The sequence below is a fragment of the Scyliorhinus torazame genome, chromosome 19, assembly GCF_047496885.1.
Source record: "Scyliorhinus torazame isolate Kashiwa2021f chromosome 19, sScyTor2.1, whole genome shotgun sequence".
NCBI classification, from domain to species: domain Eukaryota; kingdom Metazoa; phylum Chordata; class Chondrichthyes; order Carcharhiniformes; family Scyliorhinidae; genus Scyliorhinus; species Scyliorhinus torazame.
In genome coordinates, this window is record NC_092725.1 from 94,367,477 (window position 1) to 94,388,174 (window position 20,698).

General features: G+C 49.4%; 1 protein-coding gene across 21 annotated transcripts in view; it reads right to left on the reverse strand.

Moving 5' to 3' along the window:
* Nucleotides 1-20,698, reverse strand: part of LOC140396321 (serine/threonine-protein kinase 38-like) — a 120,020-nt gene that overhangs the window by 58,636 nt on the left and 40,686 nt on the right. For all 21 annotated transcript variants that reach the window (XM_072484818.1, XM_072484812.1, XM_072484824.1 and 18 more), the window contains exon 2: nt 4,755-4,894. In XM_072484818.1, coding sequence (XP_072340919.1) covers nt 4,755-4,888 — 134 coding nt within the window. In that variant the 5' untranslated portion in view covers nt 4,889-4,894. The remainder of the gene's footprint in view (nt 1-4,754; nt 4,895-20,698) is intronic.

Here is a 20,698-nt window from a genome sequence, read left to right on the forward strand (position 1 = left end):
CATGATGTGCAAGGACACTCCATGTGCTCAAAGGGCCTCAAGGCATGGGGATGAGCTGGATGGTTTGGTATTCACGGTGTTTCTTTAACACTTGTTTGACAGGATTTGGGTGTTGCTGGCTAGGCCATCATTCATTGCCCATCCCTAATCTCCCTTGAGAAGGTGGGGGTGAGCTGTCTTCCTGAACCTCTGCAGTCTATGAGGTGTAGGCACACCCAGAGTGCCATCAGGGAGGGAGTGCCAGGACTTTAAACCAGCGGGACGGCAATATATTTCCAAGTTAGGGTGGCGTGTGACTTGGAGGAGAACTGGCAGGTGCGTCTGCTGCTCCTGTCCTTCCAGGTGGTAAATATCGCAGGTTTGGAAGGTGCTGTTAAAGAAGCCTTGGTGAGTTGCAGTGCATCTTGTAGTCGGTACAGTCGGTGATGGAAGGAGTGAACGCTGAAGGTGGTAGGTGGGCTACCGATCACATGGTCTGCTTTGTCCTGGATGGTGTTAAGCTCCTAGAGTGTTGTTGGAGCCACACTCATCCAGGCACCTGGAGAATATTCACACTCCCAACTTAAGCTTTGTAGTTGGTAAAAAGGCTTTTAGCCTCAACAAGCCTTAGATTGGGTTTAAGAAGTTCACTTCATGCCTGACTCTGTCTGTACCGCACCCCAGAGCTTACAACCAATCTTGGTGACATGCTCCAAACCCCAAACTGTCGTTAACATCAGCTAAAACCACAGCCTGGACTCCTCCCTTGTGTCTTATCCCACCATTATATCTCTACTTCCTGCTCATCAAAACAAGTCAAACCACAGGTAAATAGAGTAATGTGCACACATCCCTCTAAACTAATTAAACTGTTTAAAATCCACATGGTTACAAAGGACGCAAGGATTAACATTGGCAGAGACCATCCCACCACTGAGTGTTTGAAATAAATAAAATAAATGAATAAAATAAATGACCGGACAATCAGTTTCATGATTTTAGTTGAGGGGTCAATTTTGATCAGGTCACCAGTGCTAATGATTCTGAAATTGTACCATGGATTCCTTAACATTTCACACGAAAGGGCTGTCAAGGCCTCAATTGTATTTCTCATCTGAATAATGGAATCTTAGACAGTGCAGCACTCTCTCTCTGTGCTGCACAGGGAGCTTCAACATGAATGTCCTGCTTTTGAGACTAGGCATGTGGCTCAAACCCACAACTCTTTGAAGTGGGAGGGTACTACTAACTCATGGGGTAGTTTTTTTTTATCCCAATCTTCATCCAAGCAAGTTCAACTTCTATTTGTGCCTGAAATGGAAAATGATAACAGCCATGAAAGCCACACTACGCTCCGGTTAAGTTTTACCAGGAAGCCGAAAAGTGGGCTGTCCTAATCCCAGTTGGGAAAATCTGAACTTTATCCTTGGATATGAAAAGCAGGAGACAAACTGCAAAGCGCAAAGCACCATTAAACACTGCTGGTGATTCTGCACAATTGTACAACTCTCGGATCACAGCCCAAGGGATTTCCGCACAGTTTGCTGGCCGATTTTGTAGAACTGTCCCCGATCATCGTGCCACATCTTTGAGGCGTCCACATTGGCTCCACTCAATCAAGAGGTGACATCGGGCACAGGTAGTAACCTGGAATCTGGACAACCCAAAAACAGTGGTTCAGGGCATTCACTCTGGCTCAGAAAGCAACCTGGAGGGGCAGAAATCCTATAGGAGGCTGGGATTCTTCCTCGCCCAATTACTCAATAATGCTACAAGCTGATGATCCAATGAAAGCCAACACACCATACACCTTCTTAACAACCGTATCAACCTGGGTGGCAACTTTGAGGGATCTATGTACATGGACCCCAAGATCCCTCTGTTCCTCCACACTTCCAAGAATCCTGCCTTTTACCCTGTATTCAGAATTCAAATTCAACCTTCCAAAATTAATCACTTCATATTTATCTAGGTTTAACATCTGTCACTTCTCAGCCCAGCTCTGCATCCTGTCAATGTCCTGTTGTAACCTGCAACAGCCCTCGACACTGTCGAAAGCTCCACCAACCTTTGTGTCATTGGCAAACTTACTAATCCACCCTTCCACTTCCTCATCCAAGTCATTTATAAAAGCCACAAAGAGCAGAGGTCCCAGAACAGATCCCTGCAGGACACCACTGGTCACCGACCTCCAGTCAGAATACTTCCAATCCATTACCACTCGCTATCTTCTTTCGGCGAGCCAATTCTGTATCCAGACAGCCAAATTTCCCTGTATCCCACGCCCCCCCAACGTTTCTGAATGAGCCTACCATGGGGAACCTTATCAAATGCCTTACGGAAATCCAGATACACCATATCCACTGCCCGACCTTCATCAATGCGTCTCGTCACATCCTCAAAGAATTCAATGAGCCTTGTGAGGCATGATCTGCCCTCACAAAGCCATGCTGACTATCTTTAATCAAACTATGTTTTTCTAAATAATCATAAATCCTATCGCTCAGAATCCTTTCCAGTATTTTGCTCATCACAGATGCAATACTGACTGGTCTGTAATTCCCAGGGATTTCCCTATTCCCTTTCTTGAACAGGGGAACAACATTCGCCTCCCTCCAATCATCCGGTACTACTTCAGTGGAGAGTGAGGCTGCAAAGATCATCGCCAACGGCGCAGCAATCTCCTTCCTTGCTTCCCATAGTAACCGTGGGTATATCCTGTCTTGCCCAGGGGACTTATCTATCCTGATGTTTTTCAAAATTTCCAGCACATCCTCCTTCTTAATATCAACCTGTTCGAGCCTATTAACCTGATTCACGCTGTTCTCACGAGCAACAACATCCTTCTCTCGTGAAAACTGAAGCAAAATATTCATTTAGGGCCTCCCCAAGTCCTCAGACTCTAGGCACAAGGTCCCTCCACTATCCCTGATCGGCCCTACTCTCACTCTGATCATCCTCTTATTTCTCACGCAAGTGTAGAACCCCTTGGGGTTTTCCATAATCTTCCCGCCAGGGCTTTTTCATGCCACCTTCTAGCTCTCCTAAGTCCATTTTTGAGTTCCTTCCTGGCTACCTTGTAACCCTCTAGAGCCGTGCCAGATCCTTGCTTCCTCAACCTTACGTACGCTTCCTTCTTCCTCTTGACTAGAAGCTCCATTTCTCTTGTCATCCAAGGCTCCTTCACCTTACCATTCCTTCCCTATCTCAGTGGGACAAAACTATCCAGTACTCGCAGCAAGTGCCCCCTTAAACAACCCCCACATTACTGTTGTGCATTTCCCTGAGAACATCTGTTCCCAATATATGATCTCCAGCTCCTGTCTAATACCTTCCCATATTGTCTGTTCCTATCCCTGTCCATAACTATGGTAAAGGTCAAGGAGTGGTGGTAAATGTCACCAAAAAGCTCTCCCACCGAGACATCCGACATCTGGCCTGGTTCTCTACATATTGAGTAAGGAATCCTTCCTGGACACACCTGACAAAATCTGCTCCATCTAAACCATTTGCACTAAGGAGATTCCAGTCAATATTTGGGAAGTTAAGTCACCCATGACAGCTATTCTGTTACTTCTGCACCTTTCTAAGATCTGACGCCCAATCTGTTCCTCTATCTCTCTGCTGCTATTGGGGTCCTATAGAAAACTCCCAATAAAGTGACTGCTCCTTTCTTGTTTCTGACTTCCACCCATACTGACTCAGTAGCAACACCTCCTTGACTGCCTCCTTTTGTGCAGCTGTGATGCACTCTCTAATTAACAGTGCCACTCCCCCTCCTATTTTACCTCCCTCCCTTTCCTTCTAAAAACATCTAAACCCCAGAACATCTAACAACCATTCGTGCCCCTGTGAAATCCAAGTCTCTGTAATGGCGACAACATCGTAGTTCCAAGTACTGATGCATGCTCTAAGTTCATCTCCCTTATTCCTGATACTCCTTGCATTGAATCAGACACACTTTAACCCATCCCACTGAGCGCAACCTTGCCCTATCAACTGTCTATCCTTCCTTACAGGCACACTGATATTATTTCGGCCGTTCAACAGCTACACTATCCTCTGATCCGTAGCTCTGGTTCCCATCCCCCTGCCAAACTAGTTTAAACCCTCCCAAAGAGCTCTAGCAAACCTCCCACCCAGGATGTTGGTGCCCTTCCTGTTTAGGTGCAACCCGTCCCTCAAGTACAGGTCCCACCTTCCCCAGAAGGCATCCAATGGTCTACATATCTGAAGCCTTCCCTCCTGCGCCAGCCCTGTAGCCACGTGTTCAGCTGCAGTCGCCCTCTGTTCCTTGCCTCACTAGCACGTGGCACCGGTAACAATCCTACTCTACAATTACTACTCTGCTGGTCCTGCTCTTTAACTTCCAACCTAACTCCTTAAAATCACTTTTTAGATCCTCATCCCTTTTCGTAGCAATGTTGTTGGTGCCAATGTGCACCACAACTTCTGGTTGCTCCCCCTCCCCCTTAAGAATCTTGTAGACACGATCCGAGACATCCCTGACCCTGGCACCTGGGAGGCAACATACCTTCTGGGAGTCTCGTTCGCGATCACAGAATCTCCTATCCGTTCCCCTAACCATTGAGTCTCCTATCATTATTGCTTTTCTGTTCTCCCCCCTTCCCTTCTGAGCCACAGAGCTAGGCTCAGCACCAGAGACCTGGCCACTATGATGCAAAGACAGGTAAATGGTGTCACAGTGCAGATCAGCAATGATCTGATTGAATGGTGGAACAGATGCAAGGGGCTGAGTGGCCTTTTAATGTTACCTCATTTCTCGCTCTTCATGCTGTGCAATCAGGTTACTGTAGAAATTTTCCAGTGTTAGCTTGGCCACAGTTACTCTCTCCCTTGTGTGATTACTCATTGGGAAGGATGCTGTAGAGTCAGTAATCATTGCCATGGTAATCTGTCAGAGGAGTAAAGGGAAACACCATTAGCACACAACTGGCTTTCTACTCACTTCAGCTAGAGTAAAAGACACACTTGGAATGAAATATATATAAAATATATGTCACACACACAGGCACAGAATTAAAGTTGACTTGAAATACCCAATGGTGCAATGAGCTATTGTGCACTCTACAATTAAGTGCAAAGGCATTTAAAACACATAGCTTTAGCGGAGTGGGAATATTCTAACCAGCGAGTCAGAAGGTGATGGTTCAAGCCCATAACTTAGGCCCAAACTTCAACGCAATGCCGAGGGAGTTTTGCATCGCCGGAAGTGCAGTCTATCGGACAAAATCTGCCTGTTCACTTGGATGGAGAATGTCTGAAGAGGAGGGTCATTCCCCTGGTCAACCTTCTTCCCTCACTGTACACCGATTAACTGAACCTTCATCTCCTTGTCTGTGGGACCTTACTTTGCACAGAATAGCAGACTAGCCAAACTCAGTGTTCCAAAGTAAATGAAAACATCCTGGGATGTCCAGAAAGAAAGCAAAAAACAAACTGAAAGGCCTTGTTTTTGAAGGTTCAAAGACTGTTACTCCTGAAGCATCTATTTGCCATGTTTAACTTAAGAAAAAGCAGCAAAATGGGGTCAGTTTCATACTGCTTGTATAATTCAGTCTCTAAAATCATATTAAAACTATGTGATAAATTACGTAATGTATTCATTTTAGCACAGTGGTGCAGTGGTTAGCACTGCTGCCTCAAGGCACGAGGACAACGCATAATCCCAGCCCGGGTCACTGTCCGTGTGAAGTTTGCACATTCTCCGTGTCTGCATGGGTCTCACCCCGACAACCCAAAAGATGTGCAGGGTAGGTGGATTGGCCATGCTAAATTGCCCCTTAATTGGAAAAAAAGAATTGGGTACTCTAAAAATCTATTAATTTTTCCTATGCTCCCAGGGCATTAGGTGGGATAGTAAACCATGGTTATAGAATTTTAACTGCATAAAGGAGGCTGTTTGGCCTATAATTCCTGTTGCTAGCTCTTTGAAAAAGCTATTCAATTAAGCACCCTCACCTTGCTCCTTCCCCCTGGGCCCTGGAAAATGTTCCTTTCCTTAATCAACTAATGATAAATAAAGAGAATGCTTCAGAGTTAACACCATGAACATAGCTCCCTCAAACAATTGAGCTCAAGTTTTACAAAAACACTCCTTATTCTCCCAGAACAATTAAAAACAAAAGCTGGTCATTTGCGACATCTTCCTATTCTGATGCAAGATCATCAACCGGAAACATAAACTCAGTTTCTCTTTCCGCAGTTGCTGACTAACTGGGTGTTTCTGCAATTTTCTGTTTTAATTTTAAGGTCTTTGCATCTGCAGCATTTTGTATTTGTAAAACAAGAGCGACTTTTAACTAATTATTTTACTGGTCATTATCGAGGTTAACAGTCCCAATGTTGCACTGAGATAGTTCTGCGCTGTCTGCCCCTCCGGGTGGACGTTGAACATCCCGTGGCATTATTTTGAAGAAGAGCAATGCATTCTCTTCAATATCCTGGTCAATATTCAACCCTCAAAAACATCACTAAAATAACTATCTGGTCATTGTCAAATTGTGGTTTGTGGGAGCTTGCGGCGTGGAAACTGGCTGCTGCATTTTCTATATTAAAATCGAAACTTTACTTCAGAAGTACTTCATTGGCTGTAAAAAAAAAACACACACACACTTTGGGGCGTCCAAAAGTCCTGAATGATGCTAAATAAACGCAAACATTTCTTTTAATGGGCGCTCAAATTCCGGAGCAGCACTTGAGCCTTGATTCAAGTGTGCTACCAACCAAGCTAAACTACACTATTAAAATCTACAAATATGGAGCCTAAAGCATAATAAAAGCTGTGGATAAATCACCTGGACCAGATGGACTACACCCCAGAGTTCTAAAAGAGATAGCGGAGGAGATTGTGGAAACATTGGTGGTAATCTTTCAGGAATCACTGGAGGCAGGAAGGGTCCCAGAGGACTGGAAAGTGTTTAATGTAACACCGCTGTTTAAGAAGGGAGAGAGGCCGGTTAGCCTGACTTTGGTCATTGGTAAAATTTTAGAGTCCATTATTAAAGATGAGATCACAGAGTACTTGGAAGTGCATGATGAAATAACACTGTGTCAGCACAGCTTTGTCAAAGGAAGGTCACGTCTGACAAATCTGTTAGAGTTCTTTGAGGAGGTAACAAGCAAGTTAGACAAAGGAGAACCAGTGGACGTGATTTATTTAGATTTCCAGAAGGCCTTTGACAAGTTGCCGCATAGGAGACTGTTAATTAAGTTAAGAGCCCATGCTGTTAAGGGCAAGATCCTGGCATGGATAGAGGATTGGCTGACTGGCAGAAGGCAGAGAGTGGGGATAAAGGGTCTTTTTCAGGATGGCAGCCAGTGACTAGTGGTGTGCCTCAGGGGTCTGTGCTGGGACCACAACTTTTCACAATTACATTAATGATCTGGAAGAAGGAACTGAAGGCACTTTTGCTAAGTTTGCAGATGATACAAAGATCTGTAGAGGGATAGGTAGTATTGAGGAAGCAAGCGGGCTGCAGAAGGATTTGGACAGGCTAGGAGAGTGGGCAAAGAAGTGGAAGATGGAATACAATGTGGAAAAGTGTGAGGTCATGCACTTTGGAAGGAGGAATTTAGGCATAGACTATTTTCTAAATGGGGAAATGCTTAGGAAATCAGAAGCACAAAGGGACTTGGGAGTCCTTGTTCACGATTCTCTTAAAGGTTAATGTGCAGGTTCAGTTGGCAGTTAGAAAGACAAATACAATGTTAGCATTCATATAGAGAGGGCTAGAATAGACCAGGGAAGTACTTCTGGAGGCTGTATAAGGCTTTGGTCAGACTCCATTTGGAGTATTGTGAGCAGTTTTGAGCCCTGTATCGAAGGAAGGATGTGCTGGCCTTGGAAAGGGTCCAGAGGAGGTTCACAAGAATGATCCCTGGAATGAAGAGCTTGTCGTATGAGGAATGGTTGAGGACTCTGGGTCTGTACTCGTTGGAATTTAGAAGGATGAAGGGAGATTTTATTGAAATTTACAGGATACTGCAAGACCTGGATAGAGTGGACATGAAGAGGATGTTTCCACTTGTAGGAAAAACTAGAAGCAGAGGACACAATCTCAGACTAAAGGGACGATCCTTTAAAACAGAGATGTGGAGGAATGTCTTCAGCCAGAGGGTGGTGAATCTATAGAACCCTTTTGCCGCAGAAGGCTGGGGAGGTGAAATCACTGGGTGTCTTTAAGACAGAGATAGATAGGTTATTTATTAATAAGAGGATCAGGGGTTATGAGGAGAAGGCGGAGAATAGGGATGACAAAAATACCAGCCATGATTGAATGGCGGAGCAGACCCGATGGGCCGAGTGGCCTAATTCTGCTCCTATGTCTTATGGTTTTATGGAGTAGGAGCAAGAGTTCTGATGAAAGGTTATCTACCTGAACTGTTAACTCAGTTTCTCCCTCTCTCAGATCGTGTCAGACTGACAGCGTTTTCAGTTTTTAATTGAAATGTAACATTTTTTAATCTTCCTACTTGATGCTCTCATGTACAAATGGACGATAGTTTCTTCCCCACACAAACAAACACACACTTTACATCCAATGGCCACTGAAAACGCTCCACAGCTTTATTCATTCTCTGTGGGTTCAGTAGAATGCACATTGATGTATATATTACCATGACCTGTACAAGGAAGTGAGGTGTCGGAGGCGAGTGAGTTCTTGCCAGTGTGACTACAGGCATGGCATGCAAGAGCTGCTGAAGATCATTTAACTGTTTTTAAGTTGTAGTCCTTTGTCATCATTCCTACACAACCCAACAACTTTCCATGATGTCAGGTGCTGGCCGAGATGGTACAAAGACTTTGTTGCATCAACTCGCTCATCTTCAATGAGAACATCGCCAATTGGAAAAAGTTCATAAAAGGAATGGCGTGTATACTGCTATGCCAGTCTTGCCGATAAATCGAAGTACATACTGTTGAACATAGCAGGCCAAATGTGGTCGAAAAATCTGAATCCTTCTTCTTCCAAGGGGAAGAACACCAAGAGGACCCTGAAGCATTAATAAAACAATTTGAACAGATATGTGTGCCCGCAAAAAATGTCATGGGCAGACACATTTTGAACACCCACTAACCAGAAACTCAATAAATTGGGATAATTATATGCCGCAACATTGAAAATTTTGGCAAAGTGCGTATTTGGTACTCTCACTGACGAACTCAGAGACGATAGTGTGCGGAATACACAGCGATGCTGTGTGCAAGCAGTTGCTCCGTGGGAAAAAAAACTCACGTTAAAATCTGCCATGCTAAATGATCAATCAGAGAGGAGCACTAAGGAGTTAAAGGAGAGAAACGGAAGTTCTCTCGTTACAGAGACACGCCCTGCCAGAACTGCAGTGGCGAGCACCCACAAAAAAAAGCATGTGCTTTGCATTTAATAAGCGTTGCAATAACTGTGGCAAATGGAATTACTTTGCCTAGTGTTGCGGGTCAAAGCTGTCATGATATTCAAACACACACATCATGATGGACACACTAACAGGCAAATCAGAGTACACAACACCACAACCAATCACAGACAAGAACACCAACCACATAAAAAGCACGAGCACGACACCTGGTGGTCAGTAGGTCTGGGGAGAAGGGAGCAAGAAAGAGCTGTTAAAACACCACAAGCAGGGAGCCCCCCACGTGCAGAGTGCAAAGACCAAACTGTAAATAGTAAGTTTAAATAAAGAAGCGTTGTACCATATGCAACTGTGTTGGCTCATCTGTGTGTCAGAACACCCAACACCACATGGTACAGGAGTGGATCGATACCTGCCTACTAACCTGCCATTCTGGACATGGACCACACCGGCAAACCGCAGCCGATGCAAGTCACAGGGAACCTAGGCACCAACTGGAAGCTCTACAGGCAGCGATTTGACCTGTACATCCGTGCCACCAAAAAACAGAATGTCTCGGATGACTCGAAGATTGCAATGCTCCTCTTCTACGCAGGCCCGCACGCAACCGATGTCTTTAACTCACTGGTGTTCGAAGAAGGCGAAAACCAGGCCAAATATGACACGGTCATCCTCAAACTGGACCAGCACTTTCAAGTTGAAGTAAATGAAAGTTTTGAAAGATACATCTTTCAGCAACGCCTGCAAGGTAAGGAGGAGCTTTTTCAACCCTTTTTGACGCACCTCCGGATTCTAGCGCAGTCCTGCGGTTACGGCACCACCACAGAGTCCATGATCAGGGACCAGATTGTTTTTGGCGTTGCCTCTAGTGGCCTACGCCAGCAGCTTCTTAAAATGAAAAGCCTCACCTTAGCGTCTGCTGTGGAAGCCTGTGTCCTCCATGAAAATGCTACCTGCCGTTTTGCCCGATTTCAGGCGTCCGAGTTGGCACGGAGGGGGTCCCCAGCCGTTGAATCGGCATGCCAGGCTGCCCACGACGTCGAACGCATCCAGGCCGTCGATTACTTCCCGACCCACGGCCCGGACGACAGCGGCCGCTTCCCGCGGTCTCCCGCGCAGGTGCGCGCCAAAAATAACGGCCACAACGAGGGACGCACTGCGCAGGCGCGCCCACCGCAAGATCGCACTGCGCATGCGCAGTGGCGCAACGAACGCCGTGACGTCATGACGTGCAGCAATTGTGGAGGTCTACACTTAAAAGGGCAATGTCCTGCAAAAAACCGACAGTGCCACAGATGTGCCACGATGGGCCACTACGCAGCCCGCTGTCGTGCGGCTCAACCCATGGATCCGGCGCATCCTCGACAACCTCGCAGACGAGTCAGGACCGTCCAGCCCACGCATCAAGACTTCCAGTTAAGTGATGCAGATGACCAGGATGCCTTCCGAGTTTCCGTCATTGATGTCAACAAGGTCAATGCCATCAATCCAGCCGATGAGTGGTGTGCCACCCTGACGGTCAACCGATCGCGCGTCGCCTTCCGCCTGGACACCGGCGCATCCGCCAACCTGATTGCTTACTCTGCAGTCCAGGCCATGAAGGTCAAACCACCCATCACACCATCCCGGCTTAAGATGGTTGACTATAACGGGAACGTCATCCCGTCCATAGGATCTTGCCAGCTACAGGTGACTCACAAGAGGTACACGGCCACACTCCCCTTCGAAGTTGTTGGCTCATCAAAGGACTCGTTACTGGGCGCACAGGCGTGTAAGGTCCTTCACCTGGTACAGCGCATTATGTCTCTCTCTCCAGATGAGATATCCGACTTCCCGGATGCTGAGTTCCACGCAAATCTCCATTCCCTCCTCGCTCACAACCAGGAGGTTTTTGAAGGCATGGGGACATTGCCACACACGTACAAGATTCGACTCAGACTGGACGCCATCCCTGTCGTTCACGCACCTCGCAGGGTTCCTGCGCCTCTCAAAGACCGCCTCAAGGCACAACTGCAGATTCTTCAGGACCAAGGGGTCCTATCCAAGGTCACGGAGCCCACGCCATGGGTCAGCTCCATGGTCTGTGTAAAGAAGCCCTCTGGCGAGCTCCGTATATGTATAGATCCAAAAGATCTGAATAACAACATCATGCGGGAACACTATCCCATCCCGAAACGAGAAGACCTCACCAGCGAGATGGCGCGAGCCAAGATATTCACGAAATTGGATGCGTCCAAAGGATTCTGGCAGATCCAACTGGACCCGGCCAGCCGAAGACTATGCACATTCAACACCCCTTTTGGCAGATTCTGCTACAACCGGATGCCATTCGGCATCATTTCGGCATCTGAAGTATTCCACCGCATTATGGAGCAGATGATGGAAGGCATCGAAGGGGTACGTGTATATGTGGACGATATCATCATTTGGTCCACCACTCCGCAGGAACACATGCATCGTCTACGACGTGTCTTTACCCGCATACGACAAAATGGCCTGCGTCTCAACCGTGCGAAGTGTGCCTTCGGCCAGACGGAGCTGAAATTCCTCGGGGACCACATCTCAAGGTCCGGGGTCCGTCCCGATGCAGACAAGGTTAGCGCCATCACAGCCATGCCACGACCGGCTGACAAGAAGGCTGTTTTAAGATTCCTGGGCATGGTCAACTTCCTTGGGAAGTTCATTCCCAACCTGGCTTCTCATACAACAAATATGCGCCATCTCGTAAGAAAATCGACGGAATTCAACTGGCACCAATCGCATCAGCGGGAATGGGAGGAGCTCAAGCACAAACTGGTCACGGCACCAGTGCTGGCCTTCTTTGACACGACTCGCCCTACAAAGATCTCAACAGACGCCAGCCAATCTGGTATTGGAGCGGTACTCCTGCAAAAAGACAGCACGTCATCATGGGCCCCGGTTGCGTATGCCTCACGAGCCATGACCCCTACCGAACAGCGCTACGCGCAAATCGAAAAAGAATGCCTGGGCTTGTTAACTGGACTGGACAAGTTCCACGACTATGTGTATGGCCTGCCACGGTTCACGGTCGAAACTGACCACCGCCCCCTGGTCAACATCATTAACAAAGACCTGAACGACATGACTCCTCGCCTCCAGCGCATCTTACTTAAACTCAGGAGGTACGATTTTGAACTGATCTACACTCCGGGGAAGGAACTCATCGTGGCGGACACTCTTTCCCGAGCAGTGAGCACACCACCAGATGCAGAGGGGTTCGTGCGTCAAATTGAGGCACACGTGACTCTGACAGCAGCAAATCTGCCAGCTGATGATCCTAGTCTGGCCCACATACGCGCAGAGACGGCGACTGACCCCCTTCTGCAGCGAGTGATGCGCCACATGACGGAAGGGTGGCTAAAAGGGCAGTGCCCCCAGTTTTATAATGTGCGAGATGATCTCACCAATATAGACGGGGTCCTTATGAAATCGCACAGGATCGTTATTCCGCACAGCGTGCGCCAGATGATTCTTCATCAACTACACGAAGGCCACTTGGGCGTCGAAAAATGCAGACGAAGGGCCCGGGAGGCGGTATATTGGCCGGATATTAATGAAGACATAGCCAACATGGTGCTCAACTGCACAACCTGTCAGAGGTTTCAGCCGGCGCAACCTCCGGAAACACTTCTACCACACGAGATGGTGACGTCCCCCTGGGCGAAGGTGGGTGTTGACCTATTTCACGCGCTCGGCAGAGATTACATTGTTATTATAGACTACTTCTCAAACAACCCGGAAGTCATGCCTCTCCATGATCTGACGTCGTCCGCAGTCATTGGGGCCTGCAAGGAAACGTTTGCTCGCCATGGCATTCCAAGGACTGTCATGTCAGACAATGGACCTTGTTTTGCCAGCCGTGAATGGTCGTCCTTTGCCGCAGCATATGGTTTCACTCATGTGACATCCAGCCCTCTGCATCCACAATCGAACGGGAAGGCTGAAAAGGGTGTCCACATCGCCAAGCGGCTCCTGTGCAAGGCGGCTGATGCCGGATCAGACTTTAACCTTGCCTTGCTGGCCTATCGATCGGCCCCGTTATCCACGGGCCTCTCGCCAGCGCAGCTACTAATGGGTCGCTCCCTCAGGACGACGGTACCTTCCGTCCTGGCACCGACAACAGACCATGAGGCGGTTCTTCGGAACATGCAACTGCAGCGTGATCGCCAGAAAGGTCGGTACGACACACGAGCGACGGACCTGCCCCCCCTGTCCTCCGGAGACAAAGTACGCGTCCATCAACCGTATGGTGGCTGGTCAGCACCGGCCGAAGTCCTCCGACAAGTGGCTCCCCGCTCGTTCCTGGTTCGCATGCCGGATGGTTCCGTGCGTCGCCGCAATCGGCGCGCCCTTCGCCGACTTCCACGCTCACAGCCACACAGCACGCCAGATCCTCAACAGGCTTCCGAGGATGACTTTGTGGAGCTGCCGCACATCACGCCCTTTCCATCGCCACCCATGGCCATGCCTGCACAGCAGCCGGTGGTTCTTGATCCACCCTTGAGGCGGTCAACCCGAATTCGTCGCAAGCCCATTAGACTGGACTTATAATACAGTTCATATGTTTAACAAGTTGCACAATTTTACATGATAACCTGTTGTTGTTTATCGTTCCAGATGTCGTCTGACTGGACAACTGTTCAAGTTTTTTTTCTTCTTCTCTCGTTCGCATTTCTGTTATGTTATGGTACAACTTGATTCATGTGACGCACCCGACATCGCCCCATGTACATAGTTCCGTCATATGCACATGCTGCACACGGCACACACACACACACACTCTTAGATGCACTCACGTCACGATCATATTTATTACCACGTAGGCACATATCTTTGTAAAAAGGGGGGATGTCATGATATTCAAACACACACATCATGATGGACACACTAACAGGCAAATCAGAGTACACAACACCACAACCAATCACAGACAAGAACACCAACCACATAAAAAGCACGAGCACGACACCTGGTGGTCAGTAGGTCTGGGGAGAAGGGAGCAAGAAAGAGCTGTTAAAACACCACAAGCAGGGAGCCCCCCCACGTGCAGAGTGCAAAGACCAAACTGTAAATAGTAAGTTTAAATAAAGAAGCGTTGTACCATATGCAACTGTGTTGGCTCATCTGTGTGTCAGAACACCCAACACCACAAAAGCCACAGCAACCCACCATTACTACAAGTCATGTTGCAGCTGACTACCCCTCGGAACATGAACGAAGTGAATGAGCTGAAGATAACTCAAAACAACCTGAGCATTGAACCCCTTAAAACATTTTACCGCAAAAGTGTTGCGTTTATCCTGGGAAAAGGGGACATATTCACAATGGTAAACAGTACTCACAGCAATGCCAAATTTAAAGTCAAAATCGACCCTGGCACAAAATGCAATGTTTTGTCAAAGCCACTTCTGCGGGAAAGCCGAGCCCTGGGCTGCACTAGATTCCACCAACAAAGTAAATCTCTTTGCATGTGTGGTAGTCACCACTAGTAGTATATTAAATGTATTACGGCACTGCCCGTACAGTAGAGGTACATGGGTAAATCCCTGCCTGCTGGCTCCGCCCAGTAGGCGGCGTATAAATGTGCGCTCGTCGGTGCTGCAGCCATTCTGGTTCCAGCTACAGGAGGCACAACATCTTGCTCAATAAAGCCTCAATTATTCCACTACTCTTGTCTTAGTGGTAATTGATAGTGCATCACTTTATTGAGCAAGATTTTTAAAACGATGGATCTCCACATCAAGCCTGATTGGCTGCTTGAGGGCTCAGCTGCAGGCAACGCTACGTCCGCCTTTGACCAGTGGCTAGCCTGCTTCGAAAGCTACCTCCAAACATCCGCTGAGGAACCCTCGGACTCGCAGAAGCTCCAAGTCCTCGATTCACAGGTGAACCCTGTCATTTTTCCTCTCACCCGGGATGCGCCCACCTATTCCGAAGCAATGGAGCTCCTGAAAGGACATTACGTTTGACCAGTCAATCAAGTATACGCCAGGCACCTGCTGGCCACGAGACAGCAACTCCCCAGGGAGTCTCGATTTCTGGCGTGCCCTGCCTATCCTAGGTAGGAACTGTGACTGCCAGGCAGTTTCGGCAGTCCAGCACATCAAACTTAATTCGAGATGCTTACGTTACAGGCATGAAGTCTGCGTTCGTCCGCCAGCAGCTACTGGAAGGGGGTACGCTTGATCTTGCGGGAGCTAGGCAGCTCGCTAATTCATTAGAAGTGGCCTCTCGTAACGTCCAGTCCTACGCCCCCGACCGCGCGACACCCTCGTGGGCCCCACCAGCTGCCGTCTCCAGCTCACCGCAAGCCTGCGCCGCCCGGCAGCCAACCAACTCTGCCCCCCCCCCCCCCCCCCCCCCCCAAGTGCTATTTTTGCAGGCAAAACAAACACCCCAGGCAGCGCTGTCCGGCGCGGAGCGTGACCTGCAACGGCTGTGAGAAGAAGGGACACTTTGTTTCTGTTTGCCAGGCCCGGTCGGTCGCCGTTGTTTCCAGGCCCGGCGTTCCTACACCCCCTACGTGCGACCCAGGGGCGCCACTATTTCCCCTTCGCAAGCCACATGTGGCCGGTGGGCGCCGCCATCTTCTTCACCGCAAGCCACGTGCTGCCCATAGGCGCCGCCATTTATGATGCCGCCCTCCATGTGCTTCGCCACCTTCGCCGTCTTTTTGGACTGCGTCTCAGGGCCCCTGCTCGTCCGTTCATCGCCTGCCGCTACCTCCACCACCGCTGACCAGCCCGGGACCTCCCAGCATCTGCCGCAGCTCGCCTCTATCACCCAGGATCAGTCCCGGCCCCGCAACCTCGCGACCACGACGATGATGGTGAAGATCATGGGCAGGAGACGACCTGCCTATTTGACTCCGGGAGCACAGAGAGCTTCATCCACCCCACTACGGTAAGGTGCTGCTCCCTCTGGGTACACCCAGTCACCCAGAAAATCTCCCTGGCCTCCAGATCCCATTCTGTGGAAATCCAGGGGTACTGCATCGCGACCCTCACCGTCCAAGGCGTAGAGTTCAGCAACTTCCGGCTCCACGTCCTCCCCCACCTCTGTGCTGCCCTGTTACTCGGCCTGGACTTTCAGTGCCATCTCCAAAGCTTAACCTTAAAATTCAGTGGACCCCTACCCCCCTTCACCATCTGCAGCCTCACGACCCTGAAGGTCGAGCCACCTTCCCGGTTTGCAAACCTCACCCCGGACTGCAAACCCATCGCCACTAGGAGCAGACGGTACAGTGCCCAGGACAGGACCTTCATCAGGTCGAAGGTCCAACGGCTTCTGCAGGAAGGGGTCATTGAGGGCAGCAACAACCCCTGGAGAGCCCATGGTAGTAGTAAAGACTGGGGAGAAGCACAGGATGGTCATTGACTACAGTCAGACCATCAATCGGTACACGCAGCTCGACGCGTACTCCCTCCCGCGCATATCTGACATGGTCAATCAGATTGCGCAGTATCGGGTCTTTTCCATAGTGGACCTGAAGTCCGCCTACCACCAGCTCCCCATCCGCCCGGAGGACCGCCAATACACTGCGTTCGAAACAGATGGCTGCCTCTATCACTTCTTTAGGGTTCCCTTCGGCGTCACTAATGGAGTCTCGGTCTTCCAGTGAGAGATGGACCGAATGGTTGACCGGTACGGACTGCGGGCCACCTTCCTGTACCTAGATAACGACACCATCTGCGGCCACGATCAGCAGGACCACGACGCAAACCTCCAAAAATTCCTCCAGACCGCCAAACTCCTCAACCTCACATACAATAAGGATAAATGAGTGTTCCGCACCAACCGCTTAGCCGTCCTTGGCTATGTCATGGCAAATGGAGTCCTAGGGCCCGATCCCGACCGCATGCACCCCCTCATGGAACTCCCCCCTCCCCCACTGCCCCAAGGCCCTGAAATGATGCCTGGGGTTTTTCTCCTACTATGCCCAGTGGGTTCCTAATTATGCGGACAAGGCCCGCCCACTCATTCAGTCCACAGTTTTTCCCCTGACGGCTGAGGCCCGCCAGGCCTTCAACCGTATCAAGGCACACATCGTCAAGGCCACGATGCAAGCGGTCGACAAGTCCCTCCCCTTCCAGGTGGAGAACGATGCATCGGACATAGCTCTGGCCGCCACCCTCAGGCAGGCAGGCCCGTGGCCTTCATTTCCCGCACCCTCCATGCCTCCGAAATTCAGCACTCCTCTATCAAAAAGGAGGCCCAAACAATTGTGGAAGCTGTACGGCATTGGAGGCATTACCTGGCCGGCAGGAGACAACGGTCGGTTGCCTTCATGTTTAATAATACACAGCGGGGCAAGATCAAAAACGACAAGATCTTGATGTGGAGGATTGAGCATCTATAACTATGAGATCTTGTATCGCCCGGGGAAGCTCAAGGAGCCCCCTGATGCCCTATCCTGCGGTACATGTGCCAGAGCACAAGTGGACCGACTCCGGGCTCTCCACCATGACCTCTGCCAACCGGGGGTCACCCGGTTCTTCCATTTCATCAAGGCCCGCAACCTGCCCGACTCCATTGAGGAGGTCAGAACCGTCACCAGAGACTGCCAAGTCTGCGCCGAGTGCAAGCCGCACTTCTACCGGCCAAATCGAGCGCACCTGGTGAAGGCCTCCCGCCCCTTTGAACGCCTCAGCATGGACTTCAAAGGGCCATTCCCCTCCACCGACTGCAACACGTACTTTCTGAATGTGATTGCGTAGTACTCCCGGTTCCCTTTTGCCATCCCATTCCCCGATATGACTTCTGCCACGGTAATTAAAGCTCTGCACAGCATCTTCACTCTGTTTTGTTCCCCCACCTACATCCATAGTGATCGGGGATCCTCTTTCACGAGTGATGAGCTGCGTCAGTTCCTGATCATCAAGTTCATTGCCTCAAGCAGGACGACCAGCTACCACCCCCGGAGAAACAGGCAGGTGGAGAGGGAGAACGGGACGGTCTGGAAGGTCATCCTGCTAGCCCTGCAGTCTAAAAATCTCCCGGTCTCCCGCTGGCAGGAGGTCCGACGCATTCCACTCTATCCGATCGCTCCTCTGGACAGTGACTAACGAGCCCCTTCACGAACATAAGTCGGACCCCTTGGTCAGAAAAAGTCCACCTCCTACATGCGAACCCGCAGTACGCCTACGTGGCACACCCCGACGGGCGCCAGGACACAGTCTCCCTCCGAGACCTGGCACCCGCTGGATCCCCACCCACAACCCCCGACCTGACACCACCAATCACCCCCCCCCTCCCCTCCCCCCCAATTATGGTAATTGACAGTGCATCTGTCATGATATTCAAACACACACATCATGATGGACACACTAACAGGCAAATCAGAGTACACAACACCACAACCAATCACAGACAAGAACACCAACCATATAAAAAGCACGAGCACGACACCTGGTGGTCAGTAGGTCTGGGGAGAAGGGAACAAGAAAGAGCTGTTAAAACACCACAAGCAGGGAACCCCCCACGTGCAGAGTGCAAAGACCAAACTGTAAATAGTAAGTTTAAATAAAGAAGCGTTGTACCATATGCAACTGTGTTGGCTCATCTGTGTGTCAGAACACCCAACACCACATGGTACAGGAGTGGATCGATACCTGCCTACTAAGGTTCCCCACGGTAGGCTATTGCAGAAAATACGGAGGCTGGGGATTGAGGGTGATTTAGAGATGTGGATCAGAAATTGGCTAGCTGAAAGAAGACAGAGGGTGGTGGTTGATGGGAAATGTTCAGAATGGAGTTCTGTCACAAGTGGAGTACCACAAGGATCTGTTCTGGGGCCGTTGCTGTTTGTCATTTTTATCAATGACCTAGAGGAAGGCGCAGAAGGGTGGGTGAGTAAATTTGCAGACGATACTAAAGTCGGTGGTGTTGTCGATAGTGAGGAAGGAAGTAGCAGGTTACAGAGGGATATAGATAAGCTGCAGTGCTGGGCTGAGAGGTGGCAAATGGAGTTTAATGTAGAGAAGTGTGAGGTGATTCACTTTGGAAGGAAAAACAGGAATGTGGAATATGTGGCTAATGGAAAAGTTCTTGAAAGTGTGGATGAGCAGAGGGATCTAGGTGTCCATGTACATAGATCCCTGAAAGTTGCCACCCAGGTTGATAGGGTGGTGAAGAAGGCCTATGGAGTGTTGGCCTTTATTGGTAGAGGGATTGAGTTCCGGAGTCAGGAGGTCATGTTGCAGCTGTACAGAACTCTGGTACGGCCGCATTTGGAGTATTGCGTACAGTTCTGGTCACCGCATTATAGGAAGGACGTGGAGGCTTTGGAACGGGTGCAGAGGAGATTTACCAGGATGTTGCCTGGTATGGAGGGAAAATCTTATGAGGAAAGGCTGATGGACTTGAGGTTGTTTTCGTTAGAGAGAAGAAGGTTAAGAGGAGACTTAATAGAGGCATACAAAATGATCAGAGGGTTAGATAGGGTGGACAGTGAGAGCCTTCTCCCGCGGATGGAAATGGCTAGCACGAGGGGACATAGCCTTAAACTGAGGGGTAATAGATATAGGACAGAGGTCAGGGGTAGGTTCTTTACGCAAAGAGTAGTGAGGCCGTGGAATGCCCTACCTGCTACAGTAGTGAACTCGCCAACATTAAGGGCATTTAAAAGTTTATTGGATAAACATATGGATGATAATGGTATAGTGTAGGTTAGATGGCTTTTGTTTCGGTGCAACATCGTGGGCCGAAGGGCCTGTACTGCGCTGTATTGTTCTATGTTCTATGTTCTATGTTCTAATCTGCCATTCTGGACATGGACCACACCGGCAAACCGCAGCCGATGCAAGTCACGGGGAACCTAGGTACCAACTGGAAGCTCTACAGGCAGCGATTTGACCTGTACATCCGTGCCACCGAAAAACAGAATGTCTCGGATGACTCGAAGATTGCAATGCTCCTCTTCTACGCAGGTCCGCACGCAACCGACGTTTTCAACTCACTGGTGTTCGAAGAAGGCGAAAGCCAAGCCAAATATGACACGGTCATCCTCAAACTGGACCAGCACTTTCAAGTTGAAGTAAATGAAAGTTTTGAAAGATACCTCTTTCAGCAACGCCTGCAAGGTAAGGAGGAGCTTTTTCAACCCTTTTTGACGCACCTCCGGATTCTAGCGCAGTCCTGCGGTTACGGCACCACCACAGAGTCCATGATCAGGGACCAGATTGTTTTTGGCGTTGCCTCTAGTGGCCTACGCCAGCAGCTTCTTAAAATGAAAAGCCTCACCTTAGCGTCTGCTGTGGAAGCCTGTGTCCTCCACGAAAATGCTACCTGCCGTTTTGCCCGATTTCAGGCGTCCGAGTTG